The following is a 26,693-nucleotide window of genomic DNA, read 5'->3' as shown; positions in this document are numbered from 1 at the left end:
TATCCCATGGCTCATCACCACCATTGTGTTCCACATAAATTTTCTTAGTCATGATATAATTTTTATTTCACTTATTCACCAAACTTTATGGAAAGTCTGTAGGGCTTAAAAACTAATCCTTTTATAGGTCACTTTTATGTCCTACAAACATTGCTTTTCTTGTTCTCACTGATCAGTGCTAGTGGCAAATCTTATTTTCTGTAACTGTTGAACACTAAGGAAACAGCCTAATTTTTGCATCTCCGAATCAGCTGGGAGATCATCTTGTCTATTGGTAACTTTATTCTCCAGTCCAGTCTGCACACTGAAGTCTAACATGTGTCCTCATGCTCTTTACTTTCATTCCGTGTGGTCATAGGGGAAGGCTGATCTAAAGCCTGTGAAAAGGAAGGATGTGTTTTAAGGCCCGAGTAGATCCTTCATCTCATGTTCTCACATCACTTCATTTTGAAATACTCTGATTCCTTCCTTGCACCCCTGCTGAGCATTGCCGGCAGTACAACTTTCTCTAATGCTTTGTGGGGCTAACTCCACTGCTGCACTCTGCCATTTCATCCTTTCCCTCAGAGTCTGAGGGCAGAATTTAAAGAACATAATGTCTTAATCCAGTAATTTTGATGTATATAAGCTTCTCTTTCAACAGTCTTGTAATTATATTATATTCTCATAAAATAAACTACAATTAAGTCAATTTCCTGATTTAGCTACTACCCAGACCAGCTGCATTATATTTGTCTTTAAACATTGTATACATTTCAGTTTCTGATACACTGTTTTTTAAGCTTCTTGGATGTGAACTGAAACTAAATTACACTCTGCTTTGTACTTGCAAGGAAAATGTTTTCCTGCACTATTTCCGTTTCCTTCCTTCGTCTATGTAAAGCTTTCTGTGAACATTTAAAACTACTTTATAAGTACTTTAAGAAACATTAAAAATGTTTAAAAATAATTCTCAGGTAGCAGTTTCTCTCCTGCTCTCCTTAGATATTATACTCACAGGAGGTAGAAGTGATTTCAACCTCATTCAGAAATTGGAACCAAATAATTTTGAAATACTATGCTGTCGTTTGTTTTCTTTTAGTTTTTTTTTTGTTTGTTTGTTTCTTTTTTAATATATTGAAAGGAAATCTGAAGAAGACATCCAAATGCTATCCAGCTTTTGACTGGAATGGACTGGCTTAAAGGTGGAGGTTATACTAGAAAGGGGATTCATATTTGAAGCAGCAGTTTATTCAGATGGCAAGAAACACTAACTAGAAGGTTAATATTTCTTATTGCTAACCTATTTTTAAACTGAGAAGAAAAAAAAGAAACACCTGGACCCCCATTTGTAAACTAAAAACCAGTAAAAATGTCATTGTGTTGCTAGAAAACAAATTGTTTGGAGAAATATTCCAAATATTAATATTCAAAAAAATGAGGCAGAACTTTTCATCATTGCAGACTAGGGAACGAGTAAAGAGGGCATAAGTGCAGTGGCTGAGATTGAAAAATTCTTGTCAAGGATGCTGGAGAAAAGGGCAATGGATGGATTTGGAAAATCAGTGCAACTTCAATAGTAGTTCAGAAGTGAATGGATCTTTATGATGGAAGAAGACACCTGCAATAAAGTAATTCTTTTATGGAGCTGCTGTTGGAAAAATAATTATTAAACATTATTACATTATTATTAAATTATTAAACAGAAGAATCTTTGCTAGAAATGTTTCAGTATAAGGCAGATGAGAAGAACATAACAAAGCCCAAAATAACAAAAACTGAGATTCCTATCCTTGGGCCCTACGTCAGCATCTGAATTCAGAGTAGTTAGGGTAGATCCTGGGATATGGAATTTTTTCAGTGGCAGCAACACTTCATATATGCGAAAGAATGGAGTCAAGGGGATAGTAGCTATGTAAAGAGGTCTTTACTGACTAGACAGAGAAAACTCAGTGGAAAGGAGGAAAAAAGAGAGATGCTGATTTTGTAGTAGGAAAATACATTGCCAGTGAACATCAGGATTGTTCTTTGTGATGTGCTTAGGTACCAGAGACCAAAACAGAGTCATCTTTGTTTCTTTTTTTCCCCACATTCACACAGAATTTGCAGAGCATCCTTGCTAATAATCAGTAAAGACGTAGATAATGCACTTACCTACTTTGATAGAAAATGTACTCATCTATTCTGAGTACCTCTTCACAGAAATCATAAATTATAAATAGGAAGTGAATAGAGGGAAAAGAAATGGGAAAAGCATTTGAGTAAGAGGGATACTGCATTTCTGAATGGGCTTGTGGACAAATTGTTTAGGAGGATGTTCACTACCAACTCAATCTCTGATAACTATCTGAAGTGATTCTCCTAACCTTTTGAAATGTTCCCAATACCAGTGTACTTTTGTAAAGCTCAGTAATAGCAACCTGTGCACATGCTCACAATCTGTTGGTGATACCAACAATGCTGTTATTTTTCTTACAGCTTCTCTGTTCTGAACAGACCGTTCATTCATGCTTTTTTTATTTTTTTCCTCAAGTGCAGCATATTGCTATTTAAGAAAAAGGCTGCACTAACAAACCTGGCAGATCAATGTATTTCTGTTTTCTGAAATATAACTTTTAAAAATTCCTTTGAAAGCTTCAGATTTTCTGTTCATTTTATGGTTTATCCTTACTGTGGACACGATACTGATCCCACTAGATTTAGATGCATAGAATTTTTGTTGCAGGTGTGAATCCAAACCTTTCGGAACCTTTTTTTCTCCTCTTAGGTGGAAATAAATGTATTGTTTATTTTGTCATTTTGACTAAACTGTCATCATAGCATAGTGTAGTGACCTTGATAGATACTATTTTCTAATGAACCATCATACTTGGTTTACAACCCTTTCCACATTCTCCAAAGAATTAATGTGGTACAGTGCATGATTCTACTACTTTGCTCGCTCACACAGTTTATGGTAGTTATGTAGATACTCACAGAGCTTTCTTACTTAATGGTTTTCCAGTGAGTTAGTACTGCTTCTCTTTATGCTTTTTCAGCTTCCCTGCCATCATTTAGGCATCATCAAAAAGTCATTATGTAAATTCACAACTGTGAGTATCCCCATTTATTTTAAAAATCTCCCCTCTACAGAATTTGCCAGAAAGCCTGACAAATTGTAAAAAAATTCTTGTGCTTATCTTTGATAAAGTATTGAAGTCCCTAAATTACTGTTTTGTAAGTCATGTACTAATGCTTAGCTAATAATTAGAAAATAGTTCTTGTTAGCCACTATGCTAAATTTCTATAGCACATTATGAAAAAAATACTATCATTCTACATGGGTCAGTTGGCACAAATATTTCCCACAGAACAAAACATTCACGAGTGAGTCCAGAAATCCAGCCAAAATAGAAATGTGGTCCAATTCATGTATACACACTAGTAAGAAGATTTAAAGCAGGTCAGCCAATGATTAACAAAAAATTAATATCCTGACTCCTAGGACGCTTAAAAATACAATTAATAGTAAATTTTAGTATTGTTTATAAGCATTGAATTAGTATCTCTATATGTGGCTTATATTTACATGCTTTATTCTTTTGAGGGGAAAGTTGGTACCAACATGAATATTATTTTTTATACCTACAGTCTGGAATTTAAATTTCCTGATAACATGACTAAACCTATAATATTTCTGTGAAATAGACAATACAATCCTCTATTTGCATGAAAAAAGTTTCCAGCAGAATAACTGTCTACATCTTTTCATAAAAGAGCTTAGTCACATAGGCAACCTAGTCTCCAAACGAGCCTTTCAATTTTACTACAAAAGATAATCCTTTATTTCAAAATTGTTTAGGACAATGAAGCTTATGAAATTTAAATTTCTTTATCAATTGCTGGAAAATTAATCCTACATTAAAAATAAATTTTAAAATGTTATTAGGGATGTCATGTTACTAATAACAAGCTAACCTTTTCTCTATATTTTGGGACAGGAGACAAATTCAATTACCTTTTTGCTAATTATCTGATGAATGTTCCTATTGTAATGCATATTATTTAAAATGTTTCAAATCAGTAATTCCAATTTAGGACACAGCTGTATGTCTAATATTTGGTGTATCAGGTGGAAAATACAACCCATTATCATGGCATCAGCCTATGAAGACTTGTGCATACACTGCTTTAGGACAATCAGTTGAAACTTTATGAAAGCCGGCATATGCAAAAATGTTAAACATCAATCACTTTCATAGCAGAAATATCAATCTCTCTTTCCAGTTAAGCAAGTCAGCCATGATGAAATAACTCTGTGTCCAGTATTTTCCATGAGAAACAACCCAAGGGGATGGATCCCAAGCCAAGAATTTTTCCCTTTTAGAAATAATCAGATGTGTGTGTGATGTCTGAAATGCTGCCAAGGGCAAGCATTCAATGGCACATTCAGTCCAAGGTCCTTGTCCTCCTCTTCAAGGACTGTAATGGGCATTGGCATTAATATTTAAAGGACTTCCTCTAATTTCACATCCCTCCAAGTATAAGCAGTAATCACCTAAGGAGATATTATTACTGAATAGTTGCTAAGCTTCCTACTACAGGAAATTAAATGGGATCATTGCTAGCCTCCCCCTGTCTAAAACAGCAATATACACTTCTCTGCCTGGATTTTTGTGTGAAGATAACAATCTTTAGGATAGTAAATTTTCAATTTTTAAGCTCTTGTCCCTGGCTATTGTCTTCAAATCCACCTCTACTAAGCCTGGAAAAGAAGATACAGTGGCATTGCCAAGTCATGTATTTTGTACCATTACTCTTTTTATGTTTAGTGTTGAGTTTTTTTCTGCCTCTAGTTCCTGCACTCAAATGGCTACAACAGAATTTTTGCCTTCACTATAGAAAAATGTTACTAGAGATCACAGCTTTGTGTCAGGGGACTGGGCGGGGGAAGAAGAGGTCTCAGAAGCCTTGAAACCATGAAATTTAAAGAGTTAAAATCTATTTTAAGGTCTCTCTTGATGATTTTGGATTAGAACTGCTTTTTTGTTGATGTTTTGTTTTTAAATGTTGGAAGTTGGCATTACTGTTATGCTCATTTGAAATAATCCTGTTCATTCTTAAGTATATTCTGGTAATAAAAAGCAATCTGGAAAACACCCTTGTGTGCATTTTGGGAATTCCTGATGAGTAAGGAGAATCTTTGACCAGTATTGAGTTGTTAAGAGCAAAGAAGTCCAGGCTGTATACACAATAGCTAACTCAAGTGTCTGAAAACCAATTGTCTAAACTTCCACTGTCTAGATTAGCTTCTGCACTGGTTCACTCACTCTTCAGAAGCTTTAGTACTGTAAACTGCTTACAGTAGCATCACAAATGAGTGTCTTACAGGCAACTAAGCCCTTCTAGGCTAGTTATCTGCCTCTGAAATCCTCTCATGGCTGTATCTCCCTGCCCTTCAAAACATCATCATCTAGCAAAACACTTCGAGTATGTTTATCTTCAGCACCTGAAAACCTAATGTGCATGTATGTTTTTAGCTAAAAAACATGCTGAAATGCTTGGTGGTTCAGAGCCTATGTAACTTTAACCCTGTAAGTAACTAGGATACAGTAAGAAGTACAAGCATTTATACTAATTATGCAGTGAGTATACAAACATATTAAAGGTTTAGAGACCCTTAAGTAAGCCTTGGTGTCTAATTTCAACCATAATGGAACTACAACATGAAGCAGTTGCCAGCTGAATCAGGTACAGCACTTGTTCATGGCCATGCCTGAGATGGCCCTGTAAAGCAGTTTGCAATGCACTAACCTCTGTTAGTACAGTATGATTCTTTATTCCCCTCTAGTGGCTGGTCTGCATAGTATTAGTTACTAGTCATGTGCTTGAAGAGCTAGACCAGACTCTTGGAACAGCAGTACACGCCAAAGGGTCTTGGTTCACTCCTTGCTGCAATCCACACTACCAGAATGCCAACAGTGCACAGACAAATGACCTGTGCAGTGCTGCGGAAGGAGGGGAAGGAGTAGTTGTTGAAGGCTTGTATTTTTATGCTCTTAGAAACTACCAAGTAATTAAATTAATATTTGTATCTCTCAGAAAGGAAGAAGAATGTAACTGTCAGTTAGTGTTGCAAGTGTTTCATTTAATTACTTGAGTCCCTGAGTGTTAGTGTAGCCAAATACGAATCTTCAGGAGGGTACTAAGAGCTCTGCTCCACAGGCTGCATCGTAGTCTTAGCTGGTTTCTGAATAATGCCTGTCTGCAGTCCTCTGTACTGCACTTAAACAGTGAAATCTCAGAGCAGATTTGTCCTTGAAATGTATTTAACATATACAGTCAGCTCTATTATCAATGTCCTCATAAGTACTGCTACTTTTCCTTTTACTTATGTATTATGTTTATGTGCAGCCAGACAGAAAGAAAGCAACTAAAACCAAATATAAGCTGCAATGAAGTCTTGAAAGAGTAGTGATTTCTATTAATGGTTGGATTGGTAATATGATATGAACAAAATTTTTAATTTTAATTTTTTTTTTAAGTTTAGATGGATTTTTCTCTGAATAAGATAAGGGAATTCTGGAACAAACCTTTGGAAGCAGGAAAGTGAACAGGATAAATGAAAACAAATTACAGAATACATCTGAGAATAAGAGGAGTGAAAGAGGTAGAAACTCACCCTCCTTAAGTACAGTGTGGGTTTATGCATCTTGGATTTTCTAGTGATTTGTGCTTGTCCTTATTGAGAGCCTGAGGATAACAAAGCTTTTAAGTTCCCAGGGGCTCCTGCCCTGCAGAAAATATGAAATGTTTTACCAGAGAGGCTAAGTGTTTGTGGCTAAGATCACAATGTATAAAAGACAAAATATCCAAAACACAGGTTGAATTCTCTAGGAGAATGAAGATGCAAAGGAATCCTTGCTCTTTACAAGTCTGGGTCTAGTCCAGATTTTGAAGTTGTATGGCTCTTATCTTGGTGCAAATATAAAACCATAGAAAGGATATTTGAGATTGCTTAAACTCAAGCTTGTAGGCATATTATCCTTTACAGAGTGCATTTAAAAAAAAACACCAAAAAAACTAGGTATACCAAATCATTAGCATCAGCCCTCCAGTGATATTTTTAGTTCTGCCAGTTAACCTGATAGGGGATAAAACATAAATTGGATGTTTCAGTATAAGATACTAAGATGCTTCAATTTCTTTTGAAAACATGCAATCTGAGCAGGTACATTTTTAGAGGAATACTAAATAAAAAGCTAGATGACAGCTTTCTAGGTCAAGAACTGCTAGACCTTCATTATTTTAAACAGCTCGAAGCACTGCAATATTTAGCCAGTATGTGTGTGTGTGTGCACATGCATGCTGTTTTAGAAAATTTTACAACAGGGGTTTGTAATGTTCCAAGGCTACGCTTTAGCAATAAAAATAATGCCTCATTTATAAAGTGCAGGAACTCAGGGAATTTATTTTCCTGAAGGTAACTTCAGTTGCATTTTCTTTGAAGCACAAGCATACTTTAGGAACTACATTTAGTCAGCTGTTGACTAATGACTCCTACCTCTTTGTGAAGCAGATAATGACTTTGTATAGAATATAAAACTCAATAGAAATGACCACAGTAATGGAAGAATTCTTTGTTATAAAGTTATGACATGAAAGGAAACATTGACAAAACTGAAAGCATTATAAAGACAACATCACTAGTTTCTGATGAATACTACCTCTTTTAATGTGCCTGCTATTTGTTCCTTTTTTCTCAAATTGTTTTTGAAAGGTTCATTAAGGAATTTCTGATGATTTTTTGACAGCTGAAACACAAAGCACTTAACAGGAGCTAGAAAACCATTTAAAGGTCTGTAATAAATTCATATATTGTCACTATATTTCTCTTAGATCTTAATGTCTCTATTGCATTCCAGATGCCATCTCAAAAAAATAAACTTCCTACAGACCATATGGATCAAATTTTGACCAGTATAGAAAGAATTGTTGACTTGGCACTGGGTATATATGACCCATGGAGTACCTTTACAGACAGCCAAGTCATCAGTTTCCTTTCCTTTTAGGCAATGGCAGGTCTGACTCCTGAAGAACACCTTCTTTGCATGTAAAGCTTGGGTAATGTAACTCTGGCAATGACGAATGTGTACTGCAAGTGATTATAACTTCAAAAATTCAGTGCTCAGCATTGGAACTGCAGCAACCTGATTCCTGAAAAATGGATGATAGGATTGAAATTATAGAATACTATGGAATTATTTCATGGCTCCCTACTTTTGTGAAGTCCTTGAACTAAGTCACACCAGAAACAACCTACCGAAACATGCATACTCTTTTCTTGATGAGAAGAGTGGAGGATGAGAAACCCACCAACATATGATGGTAAGAAGCACAGAGCTCAGATATCACAGGTACAGACATGGGATAAGAAGAGAATGGTCACAAGCATCTTAAAATTAGCTCTATTCTTTTTTTTCCTTTCTCCTTGCTTTTTGGGAATCTCATGGTTTTTACTTTATGTGGTGAATATATTTTTAAGTTGGGACACTTCAGTTTTTGATTCATGTGTGCAAATTCTTGCAGTCATTTCTGTTCTTGTAGTTCAGTGCTGAGTGTTATGTAGATGTGAATGCTGTATACTGTTCTTTAAAGAAAAATATCTAATGAAATGAAACAAGGTACATAGCCAAGCACAATAAAGAGACTATATTTTATTACTTAGGTTGTAAAGTAATTTAGTGTTCAGTTCCTCATACAAAAAGACTGCTGCGAGTAATACAAATTCAGTCATGTCCAAACCAGTAATTTTAACCCAAGAGATTTTTTGCTTTGATATTAAGATGAAAGTCAATTTTAAAATATTGTATTAATACCAATTTTAAAAACTCAGAATACCTTAATTAAATTTTTAAAATGTTTTTCTCCTAAGAACTGAGAGGACAGAAGGGACATACCCAGCTCTGTGCTTATTTGCAAATCACAGGCATTTATTGAGTGCTATCTTAGTGTGGCTTGTCTTAAATCTAGCAACAGTTGTTGTGCTTTCTTGAGAAAAAGAGAAAAAAATGCTAACAGTGAAGTTCCTTTTCCTATTACATCATGTCATTCAGCCTACGTTCTCTGCAGGAGACACTTGTACTCCCATACTTCAGCACCAGGAGAGCTTTACTCTCAGGGAGCTGCTGGAGACCTTCAACTAGGAAACAGTAGCATGAAGGTCTAGGTAAGGAACTGTGTTGATGTCTCCCTAAGGTGCCTAATCCATATCAAAGTATAACCTGTCAGTTAAGAGTTACAGGAACTCTGGAGATTACAAGATGTGTCTGTTAAAAAAGCTAATTCAGCATTTGGCCTTGGAAGCTTTCCCAGCCACACTAGGACTGACAGTGTGTCTCCCAAGCCTGCTGGAAAGTCTAGATTGTATGTCTGGATGAGAATTAAGTGATGGAAAAGATGATCTATGGAAACAGTAAGCAAAACCGACTACAGGTACCAGAAAAATCCAGCATCCTTGGTAGATACTCAAAAGCCATCTGGAAATAGTGCTTGGCAACCAAGCTCTAGGTGACCTTGCTGTAAAAGGGGGCTGGGACCAATCCCTTCCAACCTCAACCATTCTATGATTCAGTGGGAGAATAAAAAAAATACACACCCACAACAAAACCCCAGACTCTGAGGTTTTAAGTGTACGATATGCAATCATAGACAGTTATGCTATCTTTAAAACCTCCTTTAATAAGTTCTCTTTTCTATTCATATTGCTGATAGTGGGGTTTCTTTTCTCCGGTCCTCTTCCTGGTCTACACAGAGCAGTGACAGTTTGCAGGACCTGGTGTGGTCAGGTCCTAGCAAGTCTTCATGTGATGCTGCTTTCAGAAGTCAGGCTGTGTAGGTCTATAGAAATATATATTCTCAGTTTTGGATCATAGGAGGGAAGCATAATTTTGCAAAGTGGGAGACTTTTATCTATTGGAGCAGTTGAGATTCTGGTGAGATTTGTGAAATTTTACAAACATCCTCATCTGATGGGAATCATTGGAGCCACTACAGAGAATCTACATCACTGGCAATTACACTTATGATTGTATGATCCTCATTAGGCTGATTAAACTAGCTTAGCACCATATTATTTAAGTGGCAAGAGGCAAAGCAGAAGTACTTTGCTGAAGATGATATCCTAAAACTCTGAGCTAGTAGGAATTTTAGAAGACTACCAGCATATAAGGAATCCAAATTTAAAAAAAAAAAAGTACCATTTTTAACTGACTACTATGGAAACAAACATTTTGCCTCACCAAGACTGGGATGAGCAAGTTCTAGCAAAACTATTAAAGAATTCTACAAGCTACTGCTTACTCTACAGGGTGTGCTGCAAACTATCTTTATAAAACACTTACATCTGACCTCCTTCTAGGTAGAGGCATGAGGTTTAGGTCAGCAAGGAGGACTTTGAAGTCAAACAACAGTCAATGGCAATGGCAGTGGAACGCATGATCTTTTAACTTCTGACGAAATTCACCCTTTTCTTTAGCAGTTTCTGAATCAGGAGAGGCTTGTACTCTTGCATTTGCAGAGCATGCTTGACTGGGAGCAGGCAGCCTGATTCAGCAGATGAGTTGAACGTTCCCAATATTCTTCAAAGCTGTTTTGTGTCTTTAAAAAAATCCTTATGAAAAAAATAAGGTGTATCTTTTTTCACAAAACAGGTGAATGCTGCTACAGCAGAATTAGTTATTGAAGACGAACGGAAGCGTCAAATCCCAAGAAACATGATTTGTTTGTTCTTCTCTAAAAATAGAGAGAGAAAGAAAAAAAAAGCTGGTTAGGACCCTGCTTCTAGAAATGGTGGGATACTACTTATTTGAAGTGGAGAAAGAATAAATACTGCTTCTCTGATGTACTCATTAACTCACTACTCCTTGAAGCCAGCTGAAAATTTCTCATTTGCTCTATTGGGTTTTGGCCGAGACCTCTTGGATGCCTGCGGGAACTCAACACAACCTGAGACCAGGATACACCTGCATAGCTACTCCAATTATTGCATTGAGATACCCATTGTCGCTAACTGGGAATTTCATTGACATCACAAGAACGGTAGCATTTTAAGATTTAAAAATAATCTAAACAAAAATTAAGGAAAAGTGCTGGCTGTAGTCCCTGCAACCCCATTCCCTGTTGTCAGCTGTTTCACTTCTCCGCGACCCTCCACCAGCTGAAGTTTTCATGTGCCGCTCAGGTCGCTCACGCCGGGCGGCCCGCGGCGCTCACGCCCGACGGGGAATCGGAGCCAGGCGGGGGCCCCGCAAAAGGCCGGCGCGCAGGCAGCGCCCGCGGAGCGGGAGAACGCGGCCCCGCGGGAGGTAAGCCCATCCCCGGGAGGGCAGGGGAGCGGCGGCGGAGAGGAGGCAGAGCAGCTCCCGCCTCCGCCCGCTCTCCTCCCACTTCCCTCGCTCCCGCCTTTTGTGGCGCGAGCCCGGGCGTCAACGGGCGCCGGCGGCGCGGAGCTGACGGGAGCCCCCGGCTCTTGGCTCCGGGAGCGGCGCTGTAGCGAGGGCGCAGCGCAGCCGCGGGCCGCTCCCGTAACCAAGGCGCTGCCTTGCAAAAAGACACACAGACGGAGACGGGCTGACAGACACACGCAGCGCGGAGCGGCGCGGGCCTTGGGGGGCCGCCTTTGCAGCGCTTCTCCTCCTTGCACCATGCTCTGCTCCAAGGCAGCGCCCGCCCGCCGCTCCTTGAGAGCAGCTAGCCTCCGCGCCTAGCTAAGGCGGACGACTGCACCCGGCTCCCCCCCGCCCCGGTTACCTGAGTTAGCTCCGTCCCGGGACTTTCGCAGCGCCTCACGCCGCTCCCGCTGTGGCAGCCCTTGGGCGGCGGGGGAGCGAGCCGCCAGCAGCCGGAGGGACTGCAGCCGCCGGCCGGGAAGAGGAGCTCGAGCCCCCGCCTCCGGAGCTCTTCATGGCGTCTCACCAGCAGACCAGGATTCAAGCCTACCTGGAGAAGAATAAGATCGGTCCCCTCTTCGAGGTAAGGTGCGCTCTTGCCGGCCGGCTCCTCCCCGGCGGGCAGCGGTGCGGGCGGGGGAGTCCCCCCGCAGCGGCCCGGCTCCCCGCGCAAGCCCAGGCGAACGCAGGGGCGAGGATGAGTTTGAGGCGCTGCTTCGGCAGTGCCGGCACCCCTTGCCGTGCACTGCCGCCCCGCACCACGCGTTTGCCCTCGTGTCCCTCTTCCACGCCCCTCCGAATGCCGGAGTATCGCGCAGCCCTCCCTTCCCGGCTATCCCGCGGATGTGCCCCGCTTCTTCGCCCGCCACACGCGAGACGCGCCGCCCTCTGCTCCACAAGATCCCGCGCGGATCCTGAAACAGGTGCCCCTTCGCCCTCCCACCGCGGCCCCAGTCCCCAGGGACGCCCCATCGGCGCTGGCCTCGCCTCGGCGGCCGCGGAGCCCCGCGGTGCGGGACAGCGGCCAGGCTCCGCCGTCCGGCCGCGGGGAGCGGCGTATCCCGCACCTGCCCCGCGCGGCCGGGGGGAGGAGGCACTTCCAAACCCCCCGTCTCCAGGGCGGCAGCGCTGAGCAGCGGGGACTGGGCGAGCCCCGAGGCGCTGCCCCTCCCTGTCCAGCTAGCAATGAGGGAGAGATGGATGCCTCCCCACCGTGAAACCCACTTGGGCACTCGGGAAGAACTCTGTCCTGCGAAAAGTCCATGTCGATGGTGTTTTCTGAAATTTTTATCTGCAGTCATACACTTGGGAACCGTATTTTTGCTATAGATTTTCTGTTTTCTTACAACTATGCACTTGCTTGGATTTGTAGATGCACAGATGTGCATATTTTACTATTTCAGTGCATAAGCTGTGAATACTTAGAATTTGAAAGGGTACTAGAGCAATCGCAATTATTACCATTTTATCATCCTGTTTCTCATGCAGTTTTCACATCTAAATGCACATATATTATACTCTGGCAGTGTTATCCCAAGGCACAAGTCTCCCTTTTTCAGTATTTAACTTGTTCTCAATCAAGCTTACTATATATGAAATCTCTTTTATTCTGGTGTGGTGGATGCCTCGTCTTCAGTGTATATTTTGGGTAACGTTTGCCAACGCCCATAAAAAAGGTTCAAATTTTGTTAGAAAACTGTTCATTAATGTTTTTGTATTTTTTGTACGCTGAGGCTGTTGAAACAGACTATGTTGGCTCAGTGTCAGAGGTGTTAGGTATTTTTATTTTGCAATAAATAAAGCTCCATTTGATGGAACAGTAACCGAGTACTAGGGAACAGCAGATGATTTTTCTAGTTAAGGAATTAATAAAAAATGAAATATTTGCGTGGTTCAGTTTCTGAATAAAAGACTGTTCAATCAGCAGAATTGCTAGGTGCTTGGCTGCCAGCTGGGGTGAAACCACGACAATACGTAACTGACTCTTGTATATCTCAATGGGAATTAAGTGCTTTGGGGTTATTGAGGGGTTAGGCCCTTGACAGCTGTCATTTTCTTCAAAATTTCCTTAACCCGTTGGTTTACACATTAAAATTCAAACAAAATACTTGACATCACTGTTTTGAGTCCTGGTGTTTTAACCTAGTTTCTCAGTAGTGTAAGATGCTCATATCTGCTGTTTAGATTCTTGTGGGATGCTTTAGTTATCAATGGTGGAGGGAAAGATGAAGAAGTTGTATTTGTTACAGCATTTCATGTATCACTACATATTTCACTAGTCACTGGAATTGCATTTTGATAGAAAGAATCTGTGAAAGGCTCTTTGCATAACCTTGCAGACTGTCTACAGCTTGTTAATGTACTCCTGTATACCAGGAAGATTTTCTTTTTGTGAGAAATCCACTTACACCTGAATACTAGTGAGTGGTTTCAAGATATAGGGGTGTAGCATTCCTGTAGCTGTTTACAGTTATTTTAATCCATAACAGTGGGAGGAAGAGGATCGTAATTGTTATCTTCTCCACTTCCTGATTAGCTGTTCAAAATCTACTTACATATTTCATTTTGGTGATGTACTTTTTGATCTCAACAGTTTATTGTAGATATACAACCTGTGCTTGATCTTAGTAAGAGGAAGGCATGTATTTGAAGCTGATGGGAATTGATCAAAGACTATGCATAGGATGAAGCTTGTACTCTATACTAGTATTCCTATTATATATTCATTGTGGTGTTTCAAGAATACCATGTGTTCGCAGTCAGATATATTCACTAACACATCAGTTTTTTCATGTGTCTAAAAGTTCTGACACATTGAGAAAAGAGACCTGTGCTTTGTCTTTCATTCAGGAACAGCTAGCATTTTCTTATACCACTTCTAGTTTTAATGCTAATTAATCATCACTTGTCATGGATGACAGTTATCTTTTTTTTCAGTGAGTACTAATCTTCTAACACCAAGTCAGAACACAGCAAACTTGGATTCAATTTTCTGCAGTGTTATTTGCTGAGCAGGTTGTGACTGTAATTGCTCAATATATGCCTCAAGTCAACATTTTAAGGAGTGCAAAAAATAATACTGGATAATTGGAGGCAGTCGCAGGAAAGAAGAATGTGGATAGTGAACCTGCAGGCTTTTTGAGATGAAGACAGAGATGGTGATGCATAAATAGATTGTATTTCATATTTGCTTAATGAAGGGTCAGTGATCAGGAGGACTTTACACCATGGATTTAAGACAATTGCACAGGCGCAGTTAACTGACAGATGGAACAGGTGGCAGTTTATTGAAGATAAAGTACAATTTCCCTGCATAACAGTCAGTAACAGTAGTTGCTGCTCGCTGCTAGTTGGTCATTCTGTTCCAGTTGCTTGCAGTTATCCTGGTAGTGTCTGTTTTCTCCTTTCTGTCCTATATTTGTGGCCCTCTGTTACTGTGGCTAGGGCTTTTTGTACTTCACTAACCAGCAGTATCTACTTAAGAATGTCTTTGCTTAAGTTTTGTGTGGTGTGGCACTTGAATTATGCTTCTAATTTGTGTGAAAGAGTTCAAGAGAAGTGCTGACACATGAGATGCAGAAAGACCTTAGGCTCTCCCTTGCTTAAAAAGTTGTTTCCATCTCTATAAAGAAAAGCGAGGAATAACCTCCCGGAGAAAGAATTAATGAGCTTCAGCTGACTCAGCAGGTATTGGTCTTCTACTGACTACCAGTACCTGTTAGCAGATAGTAGGAAGTCCTATCCACTTAGCTATGAACGGTAACACACAGATTCACTTGATTCCAAACATTTTTACTAGTTAAATTCTAGTTTATGGGTTAGAGGTGGGAAGGAAGGTGGGTGGGAATTAGTGTGTATATCTAAGACTGTCAATTTTGAGATTTAAGACAGATTACAAATAACTTTGATACTTCAGCCTCATTTTCCCCTGTTGAATGTAGGTCTCTAAGTCATGGCTTTTCAAAACTCTCTCTCCCATTTCATCTTTCAGGTGTCTAAGGTTTTTGCAGGTAAAATTCCTGTGAACCTATAAGTCAACTCCTAAATGCCCCAGGGCATGCAGGTGTTGTTAGTGCTGACAGTAAGGTCTGAAGTTAACTCCTTAAATTCTGTCAGGTTTCATGAGCTGCCTTATTCTGTTCTGTGTAGATTTTGTGTGTTGTGGGGAGAATTTTTTTCCATTTGCTTTTGAAATCTTAGACATCTTTCTGTAAGAGATTATTGGCATCTGAGAATACTGTGGTTAGACAATTTTGGATTTGAGGAATGCCCTTTAGAAATGCCTCTTTCTGGGATTTTTGTGGTAACACATAGCATAGCACTACCTTATTTTTTTAAGGGTTTTTTTTCACATTAACTTGGAAGGTAACATGAATTGTAAATGTGAATTATTTCTGTGATGAAGCTTCACTGTTGTTTTTTTTTCTCCATCTTTCTAAAATGTGAACAGGAGGTGTATGCCTAAAATTGGCTGGGACAGAATATTCAGAATCAGCACCCACTCATTTCTGTCTGAGTGAAGTATTGACCCACTTTGTGTTTCAGGCATCCAATCCAATAAATTCTTTTTGTGTGTTAATAATCTCAATGAATAATCCTGCTGCCTGTATCATATATCTAGTTTTCTGTATGACTGTATCTCTTTAGCATCCAGTTGTGTTCTTATTTGGGCAACCTGACAGTTTCTGTGAATTTGAAAGCTGGATCAGCACACTTAAGAACAGATTGCAATAAATCTTCAAGAGCTGTGAGATAAAATTAGTGTTTCAGAATTTTTTTATTTCTAGAACTGCAGCTAAAAAGCATCCAGCAGGTACACTGTTGTTATGCAAACCAGAGAACTGTGGTTTCTTTCAGTTATAGAAAGCCAAAATAACTCTTCTCAAAATAAACATACCAAACCTCTGGTTACCTGAGATTTTTTTCTCCAAGTAATATGGGGTTAGAACTGTAATTTATATTTCAAACAACATAAAGGCTCTGTTCATAATATCACCCTTAGCTTTTCTCATTTAGCAGAAAAAGTTACAGAAGCAAATATAATAAACTTTTTAATTTGTGATTTTTTTTTCCCTAAATGACATAACATTATTATTGTGTATTATGCACTGTCTTCCATTATTTAAATAAAATAACTATGCTTCTGACTTAAACCTTAACCTATTTGGTGATGAGCAGTATAGTACATCTTGTGACTGACTTAGTCAAAGTTCGGGAATGAATTTTGGAGTTTGGACTGTCTTCTAAAGCGATGTTTACCCTTGGTTCTTAAATACACAAATGTAGATCTAGTCAACTTGAATGTCTTATTTACTGGTTTAAGATTTCTCACAGAATCAAATTAAATTTTAAGCTGCAATATCTGCAATGTGAATGATAGAGATGCACTCAAAGAGTTCTTTTCTGTTGATCTTGCTTAGATAATATTTTATTTTCATTTGGTGTTATACTTAAATGGTTAGATTCTGTTGCTAGCGTGAAAGAGTCTGTATTCTGGATGATACAAATTTGTTTACAGAAGCATTTAATTTCAAGCAGCTAGATGGAGTCTTTGGAAGGCCAAGTTTTTCGGTACTTAGACATCATAAGCATCATTTTAGGTACTAACTGATTACCCGGTGACATTGTTTCAGCCTTGCAGTCCCTGTTTCAGGGGAGCCAATGTCAGCTGTTTTTCAAGGGATGTGTGGAAACCAGTAGTGATCTAGAAATGCTGTAGTGTTACACAGTGTGGGGTAGGGAATCGCATTTAAGTTCTAATTTTTATTTTTGTTGTTTCCTGCTACAGTAGGGCACTGTGGTAGCCTTGATGTGTGCTTAAGTAAAAGACCTACTTAAGGAGAATGAAAGTCAAATGGAAAAATTGGTGTTGACATGTCCTTTGCTTTTTGGAGAATTCACTGTACATTCTGATAGTTGCCTTGTTAAAGTTGTCTTCAAGGGAAAAGAAGTGAAAAACCCTAATTAAAACTATGGACACACCCTTCTCCATTAACAGTTTCATGAGCAGTGGCTTTATGATTTTTACTTGGCTTTTGTGCTGACCAACAAGATGCAAAAGTCATCAGAAATTTCCTTGTGGTTGATGCATTCAATTCTACTCTCCTCTGGAATCTGGGTTTAAGAAAAGAATGTTGTTCCTGAATAAGGAAGCATGTTTTACTGTTCTACAGCAAGTGGGCTTCTTAGTTAGCTTCTTTATTTTAACAAACACACCTAGAAAGACAACTATTATTAATGTTAGCTTCTTTTAGAAGTGTTACTTTGTAAATGGAACTGTTAAAAAATTGAGTTAGAAACATAATTTTTAAGAGCATATCACCAGCATGTTCTTTTACAGTTTGCCACACATTTTTTAGGTCTAATCACCAGTCTTTTTTTTTTCCCCAATGTTTTTTCTTCCCACTTGGTACTTTCCATTTTGTCTCTTGTTCATGCAGATGAAGAAGTGGGGACCAATAATTTCTCATTCTCAATTTTCTAGTGATTGGTTGGTTGGTTTTGTTTGTTTGTTTGTTTTTTTGTAGTGATTTCTATTTATTATTTTTTTAAAATCTTGGAATGTTTAATTTTTTTGGGAAATATGCTTTTGTATGAGTGGCAGGTGATGGAGATACTTTGTTACCTCTGGTCTAGAAAGGTGGCTTAGGTATTTTTGTGTTCACCAACTTTTGGAACAAAGACGACCCAACACTTTAATGTCTGTAATAATTCAGATAGAAATTAGATGTTGTTTCCTGTATTCTGTATTATCTCTCTTGCCTGGATGCACACTTTCTTATACTCCTAAGAAATGTCATACTAAGCTGTGAAGTATGACAGAAGGGTATCTTCTGTTTTAAGAGGCTTCTCTGCCTGAAACCATGAGGAATGGTTAAAAACCAACTGAAAGCAACATCATTTTCAAATAGATTTGTTGGCAAACAATTGTTGGCCCCCTGACTAAGGCAGTGTGCTGTTTCAAACTTTCCTGAAGGTGATGAAAAGCAGTGCTCATTTCATAGGAGAAACAAGGATTCATGAGTTTAATCCTAGGACACAGGTAAAGAGTGTGATCACTTGAAATGCACACCTATGCCTTTACCAAGACAATCCAACATCTATATATGCTCTCAGTATAGATGGTAATATTCTTTCAACAAGCTTGTAACAGACACATTTTTGACAGCCTTGACTTTAATGTCAGGTGATGCCCCTCTGGTTACAGTTATGAGAAATACCCATACAAAATGAGGAGTGCATGTGAACTTGCTTACCCTTGATAAAAAGAAGGCTATTTTACCTTAGCCACCTCTTATAAAATTTCTGTCCATACAGAGAGTGGAAACTCTTAGCTTCTTATTGTGTATTGGGTATTTACATGAAGCATCCTTTCTCTTTCCTCATTTCCCAGCTCCCCACAATATACAATGAATGAAATCAATGTATTCATGCCCCAGATTTCTCTATAGTGGCTGGTACAATATACTTATCAAGCTCTTTTGTTGGCTTCTGGAGGAGCTGTTTTCTGGGGCAGGAATGATGAGGTCTTTCAGCTGTGTTGGAGCCTTTTTAAATGGATCTTTCCACCTTTCATAGTCTGTTTTATTTCAGACACTCTGATAGTTTAGTACTCAGAACTGCAGGCTGTGAGGCTGATTTAATAGCCAGCTGCTGCAGGTCCTGTTCGTCTTCATTGCTGGCTGCCCATTCCTGGTGTCCTTATTCCAGAACTGGTAGTTGTGTCATACTATGGTTACCCAGTTTGGGAATATGAAATACAAGAAAAGAAGTCTGCAAAGAAGTGAAAAATGTTCAGTTGGCTGAGCTCAGTCGGTCACTGTGGTCTGATGAGGACCATGGCAGTGACTTGGGACAGAAAATGTACATGGCCAGAGAGTGAGGGGAAGGAGGTAAGCACAACTGTGTTTTTCTCCAGTAGCAAGCTGCTAAATGGGCATAAGTGATCTGCAAAGCTTATGTGCTGAAGTTAGCTTCATATGGATCTTGCCTTTTAAAGGTGCAGTTCTCCACAGGTTGGGAGAATGCCATGGAGCCCAGCCCAGTCGATTCTGTGAAGGAGCAGAAGGGGGAATTGAATAATTGGGGAGGATGGCTGAATGAATTAGGAAGAAGCAGACCATATGAATACACTGAGCCTGAGAGTGAGAAGGAATAGGAATGGGAAGAGGGTGGGATGACAAAGATTAATGCTACATTGCCAACACATTCTTTTTCTTTTCTATTTTTCTTCTTATAATCTTCAGTGAAATGGTTACCTGGCATCTGTACTCTCTTTTTCTAAGGAAAGGTTCAAGTGCTTGTAGTTGCTAAGAATATAACCGAAGGGTGAGAATCACAGGACAAATATGAGAAAATATAACTTCTTATCATCTAAAGAATATGCATGTTTTGCAGTGTCTGACTCATACTTCTGGTACTTGTTCTTGTCTATACTGCTTGGGCTACATTTGGGGAGTTAAAGTACTTATCACTACTATTAACACTGGTTGCTGTACCATGAACTTCATGAAGGAGTTACACTCCAATTTGACAGGCATTGAGCCTCTGCTAACATTTGTATGAGTGGATAAGTAAACTGATGATCATGAAATATTTCTCTGGTCAGGTATCTATCTCAAAAAAAAGGAATTCTGAATGATAAGTTTGGTGCACTAGTGCAGAAAAGCTGTTCTGTATTGTTGATAACAGAATTTGTCCTAGAAGCCTAAGTAAGTTGAAGCAGTCGCTTCTGGAGACATGGGAGATGGTTCACAGAACTGAATAGGAAGGGTGGTTTCAGCTGTAGTTAACCTTTGAAGAGAACCTGTGGAAGCAGTTGTGCACAGGGCATTTTGGAAGAAAAGAAGTTTATGCAACAGATTCGGTGATAGTTTTGTAGAGATGGAATTGGGAGGCACTTGTGTAAATAAGGATACAGTTTCTTTTGAAGAAGAAAAAAAAGAGAGACATGGCATAAGATTCCTGGATTTTTGACTGGGTGTACTGGGATTTCTCAGACTGAAATGTGTATGTGTGCATGTGCATGAGCTCTGAAACATTGGGACACACCTACTAATTCCATGTGTGCTGGACAGAGATCCTGTATAAATGCGGCAGGTGTTGTGTGTTCCTGTTCAGACACATTGTATTAACTGCACGTGTCCGCTGCAGTTTGGTATGAAACGCTCAATACGCTACACCCAACGTGACCTGGAAATTCATCTTCCTAAGCAGTCTGAAGAATCTTGTCCTTCCTACCTAATGAGCACAAAGCAGAGATGTTCAGGAGAACAGAAGCTGGGGAGAAAACCAAGGTTCGCAGATGCGAGCGGGTGTGCCATTATGAACCATCACCTGTAATTGTGCTGGGGATGAACTCTTCACAGGATTAACCTCAGAAAAATGACAGGCTGCAACTCACTGAGTATCTTTTTAAGACACATACTTTTGCATGATGTAGAGCCTCCAGGAAAAAAATAAAAAGGTGTTTCAGAGCTCCTCCTAAGTGTGCCATGATTCAGAATAATACCATTAGATAGTAATACCTGTAGTCTAACACAAAGTGTGAGATAGCGAAGCTATTTGGAGATAAAGACTGGACAGAGACTTATCAGTATGGAACAAAGAGGAGATACACACAAATAGAAGACTAAGTTGCTGGAGTAACAGATTTAATCTTGATTTCTTACTCTGTGAAGGAGGAATACCTGAAAGAAAAAGCAGGGACGAAGAAGGAGCAAAGGTAAATAAGAAACTCAAGAGAATTTATTTTATTCTATGTTTCCCTATGATTATAGAAAAAAAAGATTAGAAGAATGAAGTTAGCCAGAGTGAAGATCCAGTTAATATTTACTTAAACACTGGAGAAAAAGATAAGAGTTCAGGAGAGGAAATAAAATATATGGTAGTTGGGATACTGAAATGGTAGTCAGTTATCTGGCTGCTGCTCCTACTTCTGCTGCTGCTGTCCTGCTGCATTATCACGTATTATTCTGTGCTTGTGTTTCCCCTTTCTTTGTCTTGTTTTTCTGCACAGAACCTGCAAACCACTCTGGGTCCTACAGTCTTCACATGGTTTAGGAGTTTTCACAGCAAGGCCCTTAGCTCATTATGGTCCTTCTGCTTCCTCTTCTTTCTTTGTGCTACCTCAGTGTCTGGTAGTGCTTTTAATCCCTTTAATTGGTGCCACACAATAAAACAAAAATTGATTTCTTCCCTGCTTAGTGTGGTGATTCAGAGCACGGACAAGTCTCAAGGCTGCAGTGTGATCTGTGTGATCCCATTGTGTTCCCATGGGGAGCCCTGCTGCAGTTGGTGAGACCCTGATTTACAAGAGGAAGGCCCTCACTCGTAACCAGGCAGATTTAGTCTAATATTAAATAAACAGCAATCAAATCATCAGGAAGCTTTAATAGGGCAATCGCTGTCAGGGCTGGGAAGTTACTTTGCAGTGTCAGAAACAAACTAAAACATACACCAGTGACTCACAGGCATTGTTTTCTAAATAAAAAGCGTAGGAAAATGAGACTAATAATGCTTTGGCTGTTATTAAAAATAACCCTACAACCCAAAAACCTGTCACATCTTCTAAAAATTCCCAGATCACAACTTCTAGAAATAAAGTGATTTTTAATTGCCTAAACCATTGCAGTCTTGATGGTAGAAGTGTCTAATAAGAAATGATGGGCCTAACTCCAGTTCTATGTACAATTCAGTTATTTGTCCTTAAAAATTACCATTACTACCCGTAGAAAGTTTTAAATTGTTAGTACAGTAGTATTTCCTTAAATGTCCACTAGCTTTCTTGTAAAATATAGTCCTTCAGTCCTTTGTTTCAGAAACCTAAACCAGAGGATAGCTCATGGATGTTGCAGGTCCTGTCTCTGGTAGGTCAGTGAGGGCATGGTGACTAAATCTACAGTGACAATTTACATGAAGAAGACAATCAAAGTGCAAATGACAGGTAAAACTGGTTTATTTCTAAAAACTATGTGTTGAAGTTACTTTGTTTGACCTAGAAAGTGATATTACTATGTTAATTCATAGGATGTAATTATTAGAACTCATATTTTTTTATGAATTCTTTTTTCATGCTATTTTTTCTTTTGGGAAAATATATATTCATTAGCTTATATTTTTGGTACACAGAGACCAATAATATTTTTTTTTAATTTCATACTTATGCTTTGCATTATGTAAAAGGGGCATTAATATTGCCATCATATAGTGTCCAACATCCTCTCATTTCAGAGGCTTTTTTTGCAGCTTAATATTGACATTTTCAACTGCAATTTAAAGCTAACACGAGAGGGATTTTTCACATTACTTAGGTGAGGATTTTTTAAGGACTTGGGCATGCAAGTAAGTTTTTAATGAAACAAATAAGCAGTAATGTATGTGACAAATCATGAAGGTAAACTATATACTTTGTTCATCTCTTTACAGTAGCTTTACATATTCTGCAAGTCTGAACCACTTTTAGAGACAGTAACTATAACTTCTCAAGGCTCTGGCAGAGCAATGAACCTGGAAGTGCCACTGGGAAGCAGTTTGGGAATCCCAGAAGGTGGCTTCAGACATGTAGAACATGGGTATCTCTGCATTCAGTGTTAACATTTCCTTCCCCTAGCAATTTTGCTACTGTGTCTCTCATACCTGATCCTTCATGGTTCATGCTGCATTGTAAACTTGAATACTTCAAGCCTGTACTGTTAAGATCAAAATGGACACCTGCATGTCTTTTTCCCTATGTGTACCTAATCTTCAATTTTCTTCTTTTAGTCTGACTATGATGGGGTCATCATTCTCAGAAATTTCTTTGCCTTGAGCAGCAGAAGTATCTATTTTAATTTGACTTGAAATAAAAACATTATCCATGAAGGCAGAGAATGTTAGAAATCTTTCAGAACTTTGAAAAAAGTATCATTAAAGTTTCTCTGTCATCTTGCTGGCTGATGAGGAAAATCATACAAGTGATTTTCGCTTAACTGATGGATGATAAAAAGTCCATATGGAACCAATCAGAGGTGTATTTTGTTTCCTATTGCACTGGAATTATTAAGGTGTCTTCCCAGTTGGGGCTGAACATAAATACAGGTATGCTGATATCCATTATTAGAAATAAAATAGTTACCAGTATCATACGGTAGAATTTAATAGATGGTAGTACACAAAATGCAGGAAGATCTATATTATAGAAACAAATTGGTCAATATTTCTTTTTTATTAGTTAACCTAGTTATTTAGATACCTATCAGAATATTATTAATTCATGCACTTATAATCAAATTTTTTTATATCTGTGGACTGATAGCAAAAGATTCCTGTATTCTTGCATTTAAAGAGACCAATTCTTTTCATTCCAATTTCATTGTGGATTTTGCTTTTTTTCCAAATGGCAAAGGTCAAATGTATGTGTAATTAGGAAAAAACCTCATCTACATTTAAATGAACACAGGTTAAAATAACTGCTAATAGAAAAGTGTTACTTGTAATAGTTAAAAGATTTTTATAGTTTCTACTTGCAGTTAGAAAAGCAGAGTATGAGCAGTGTTGAACCAAACTGAACAAGACTGAGTGTTCTCAAAGGTGTTTGAGAGCTTGCAGATGGTCTGCAGTGGTGATTGTTCTGACAAGATACTGTGCATGGTTTTGTACCTGTGACAAGCAAATCAGTGTGACATTTCCTGTGGGGGGAAAAGAGAATGCAAGTAGCTTTAGGTCAATCAAGCAACTGCTTATTTGTGGAACAACTTCTTTGTCTTCTTAAAATGCTATATCAAAAACACTCCTTAGTCTTGTTTAAGGAATTTCTGCTACAATTGCAGAATATAAATTCTACAGATGTAAAATAACTCTTTATATTTTGATGTGGTGAAAATTAATTTCCAGATTTTTCTATGGCAACAAATTCTGACCTTTCCAGTTCAGGAGCCTCTGATGTATTGGTGCATATTAAATATTTAGATCTGTTTAAAAAGCTGATTACAACATTGATATGAAGTCTTAAGAGACCAAGTCAATCTCTCACAGGTAAATAAAAGGAAATTAAGATCCATATCTGAATAGATATTAATCTATTCAAAGTGTATGAATAGAACTTGTAATTAGACTGCATATAACCAACTGTTGTTTAGTTGCTGTACTAAAGGAACATCTCCAAATGACATGATTTAAGTAAATTCTAACAATCAGGGCACATCTCTTAAATTCTTTGGCATTTGTTTAGTGATCATTACCTGAGCAAACTTAGGGTAGCAGTTTAAGTCAAGATAATTAAATCCGTGTTAGAACTTCCTTGCCTTGGACTCTGGTAACTCACATTCTCTATTTTGTGTCACTGTAGTTGCTGGTTATTATTGAAGTTCCATGTGAATAGTTTAAAAATTCTTAGTCAAGATTAAAAAAATATGAAAACAATTTTTATAATAAATTTAATGCATAGAACTTACACAGAGTATTTGTTAACTTTGGCTACACACATTGGGCAGTAGAAATTTTTAAAACATCATCTCCTCTTTGTTCATATTTGTTTTCCTGTATAACTTGAGTAAATATAATCCTGTAGGAATGCAAAGCTTTGTCTCCTTTTTTCGTTGAGGATACGATCCAAGCCATTATGTGCATTTAGTTACAAGCCAAATTGCTGAAATTTCCGTAGAGTCTGGGATTTGTTAGTCACATTGTTAGGACTGAACACTGCATGGGTAGTACTATGTGTCTATCTAGAAACCCCACATACTATGAACTTATCCATAGTACTGAATACAAAAGTACAAAGCAATGTCTGAAATATTAGCTAGGTCTCAAGTGTCAAGCTAGAGTTAAAAACAGGTGTTACTGTGCAGTTTTTCAGAGATAATCTTAGCAATTTTAAAATAATCTTTACTTGCATTGTGAATTTATTTGGAGTATGGCTTAGTCCTAAGCTTTTTTGAAGTTGGCTTTTTTTTTTTCCAGTTGCTTGTGCTCTTAGCAGGGCTTTGGCAGATGCCACAACCTAGGAGTTCATGGGAGGCATGGAAGGCAGTTACTCTCTAGTGCAAGTATAGTAGATTCATGCTGCCTCAAAGCACTTTGTGGTTCTCTACAAAAATGTAGTCTTTTTAGTCACTTGTATGTGCTTTATGTGTACAATAGACAGAAGAGTAGTAGTGAGCATGTAAAATGGAGAGAAAAGCACAGGACCAGGCTATCAAACTTGTGGCTCTAAAGTTTGCTGTAAAACTTGATTTGACAGGACTTGCTTTGAAGTCATGCCACTGTTGGTGGAATAAGCCCCACTGCACACCTTGTAGTTATCAGTACAGTGAAGCAAGCAGGGGGATTAGGGGGTGTTTCATGCAATGGCTGGGGCAAGTGTCCACCTTGCTTATGACTTAGATAGGACTAGGACTTTCACTAGCACTGCACTAAATAATTGCTTGCTGCATAACTCCAGATTTAGGTCCTCTGTCTTCTGCTGGAAATATTAACAATTGAAATCTGGAATTTTAAATAGTAAGAATGACACTTTTAATTCCTAGACCAAATTTATCAATGTCATACTTCTGGTATTGTGCCCCATCCAGCTGTGGTGGGTGGGAATGAATAAGCGGCTGGTGGGTGCTTAGCTGCTATCTGGGGTCAACCAACCTGGGGTAGCCACAAAAATACCTGCTGCTTTAGTTTTTAGCATTACCCTCCCTCAGAAAAAAAAAAATTGTGTCAGAAGGTTGAAGCTAAGTCAGTGAAGTTTAAACTGGAAATACGATGAGATTATTTTTTTTTAACAGTTGCAGTAATGAATCAGTGAACATGGTGGAACAAGTGACTTCACCTTAGACCTTGAAATTGGAATAAGATTACTTCAGCTGATCAGAGAAAGATCAACTCTAGCCTGTTGAGTTAGCTTTTAGGTAAGGCAGTGATGTGCAGTCAGTGTTGTTTTATGGCTGTAATTTTAGTCCAGGTTGTAATAGTCTTTCCTAGCCTTTATCTATAAGTATTCCTTTTGATGTAAATCCTACAGACCAGCAGTTTTCATTTTCTTTTGGCTGAACTGTGAAGTGCATAGCCTTCAGGGTAGATTTCCAGTGGTTGATAGAGTGGATTAAAACTGAGGAAGATTTCTGAATTACGCTTCTGGGAAACCTTACAGTGTTTCTGCAATAACCTGAACTACCTTCATTTGATAAATCCGTGCTGAGTTCAGATAATGATATGGTAGGCATAATTTCACAAGCATGAGATTGTTATGCAGAGATACAGGCCTACAGAAAGAAGTGTAAGCTATCATAGAAAATCTTCAGGATTTGAAAACTG

The 26,693-nt window shown here is 38.7% G+C and overlaps 1 protein-coding gene across 1 annotated transcript in view; it reads left to right on the top strand.

The window, feature by feature from the left end:
• Positions 1 to 11,890: 11,890 nt before the first annotated feature.
• The window catches only part of CUNH8orf34 (chromosome unknown C8orf34 homolog), a 146,941-nt gene continuing 132,138 nt past the window's right edge, over positions 11,891 to 26,693 (top strand). Inside the window, exon 1 of the mRNA XM_029959369.1 lies at positions 11,891 to 11,991. Coding sequence (XP_029815229.1) covers positions 11,923 to 11,991 — 69 coding nt within the window. The 5' untranslated portion in view covers positions 11,891 to 11,922. The remainder of the gene's footprint in view (positions 11,992 to 26,693) is intronic.

The sequence above is a fragment of the Manacus vitellinus genome, unplaced genomic scaffold (genome assembly GCF_001715985.3).
Source record: "Manacus vitellinus isolate BGI_N305 unplaced genomic scaffold, ASM171598v3 scaffold_1_pilon, whole genome shotgun sequence".
In the NCBI taxonomy this organism is placed as follows: domain Eukaryota; kingdom Metazoa; phylum Chordata; class Aves; order Passeriformes; family Pipridae; genus Manacus; species Manacus vitellinus.
The sequence above is the reverse complement of the archived record's forward strand: the minus strand, read 5'-3'. Positions and strand labels throughout refer to the sequence as shown.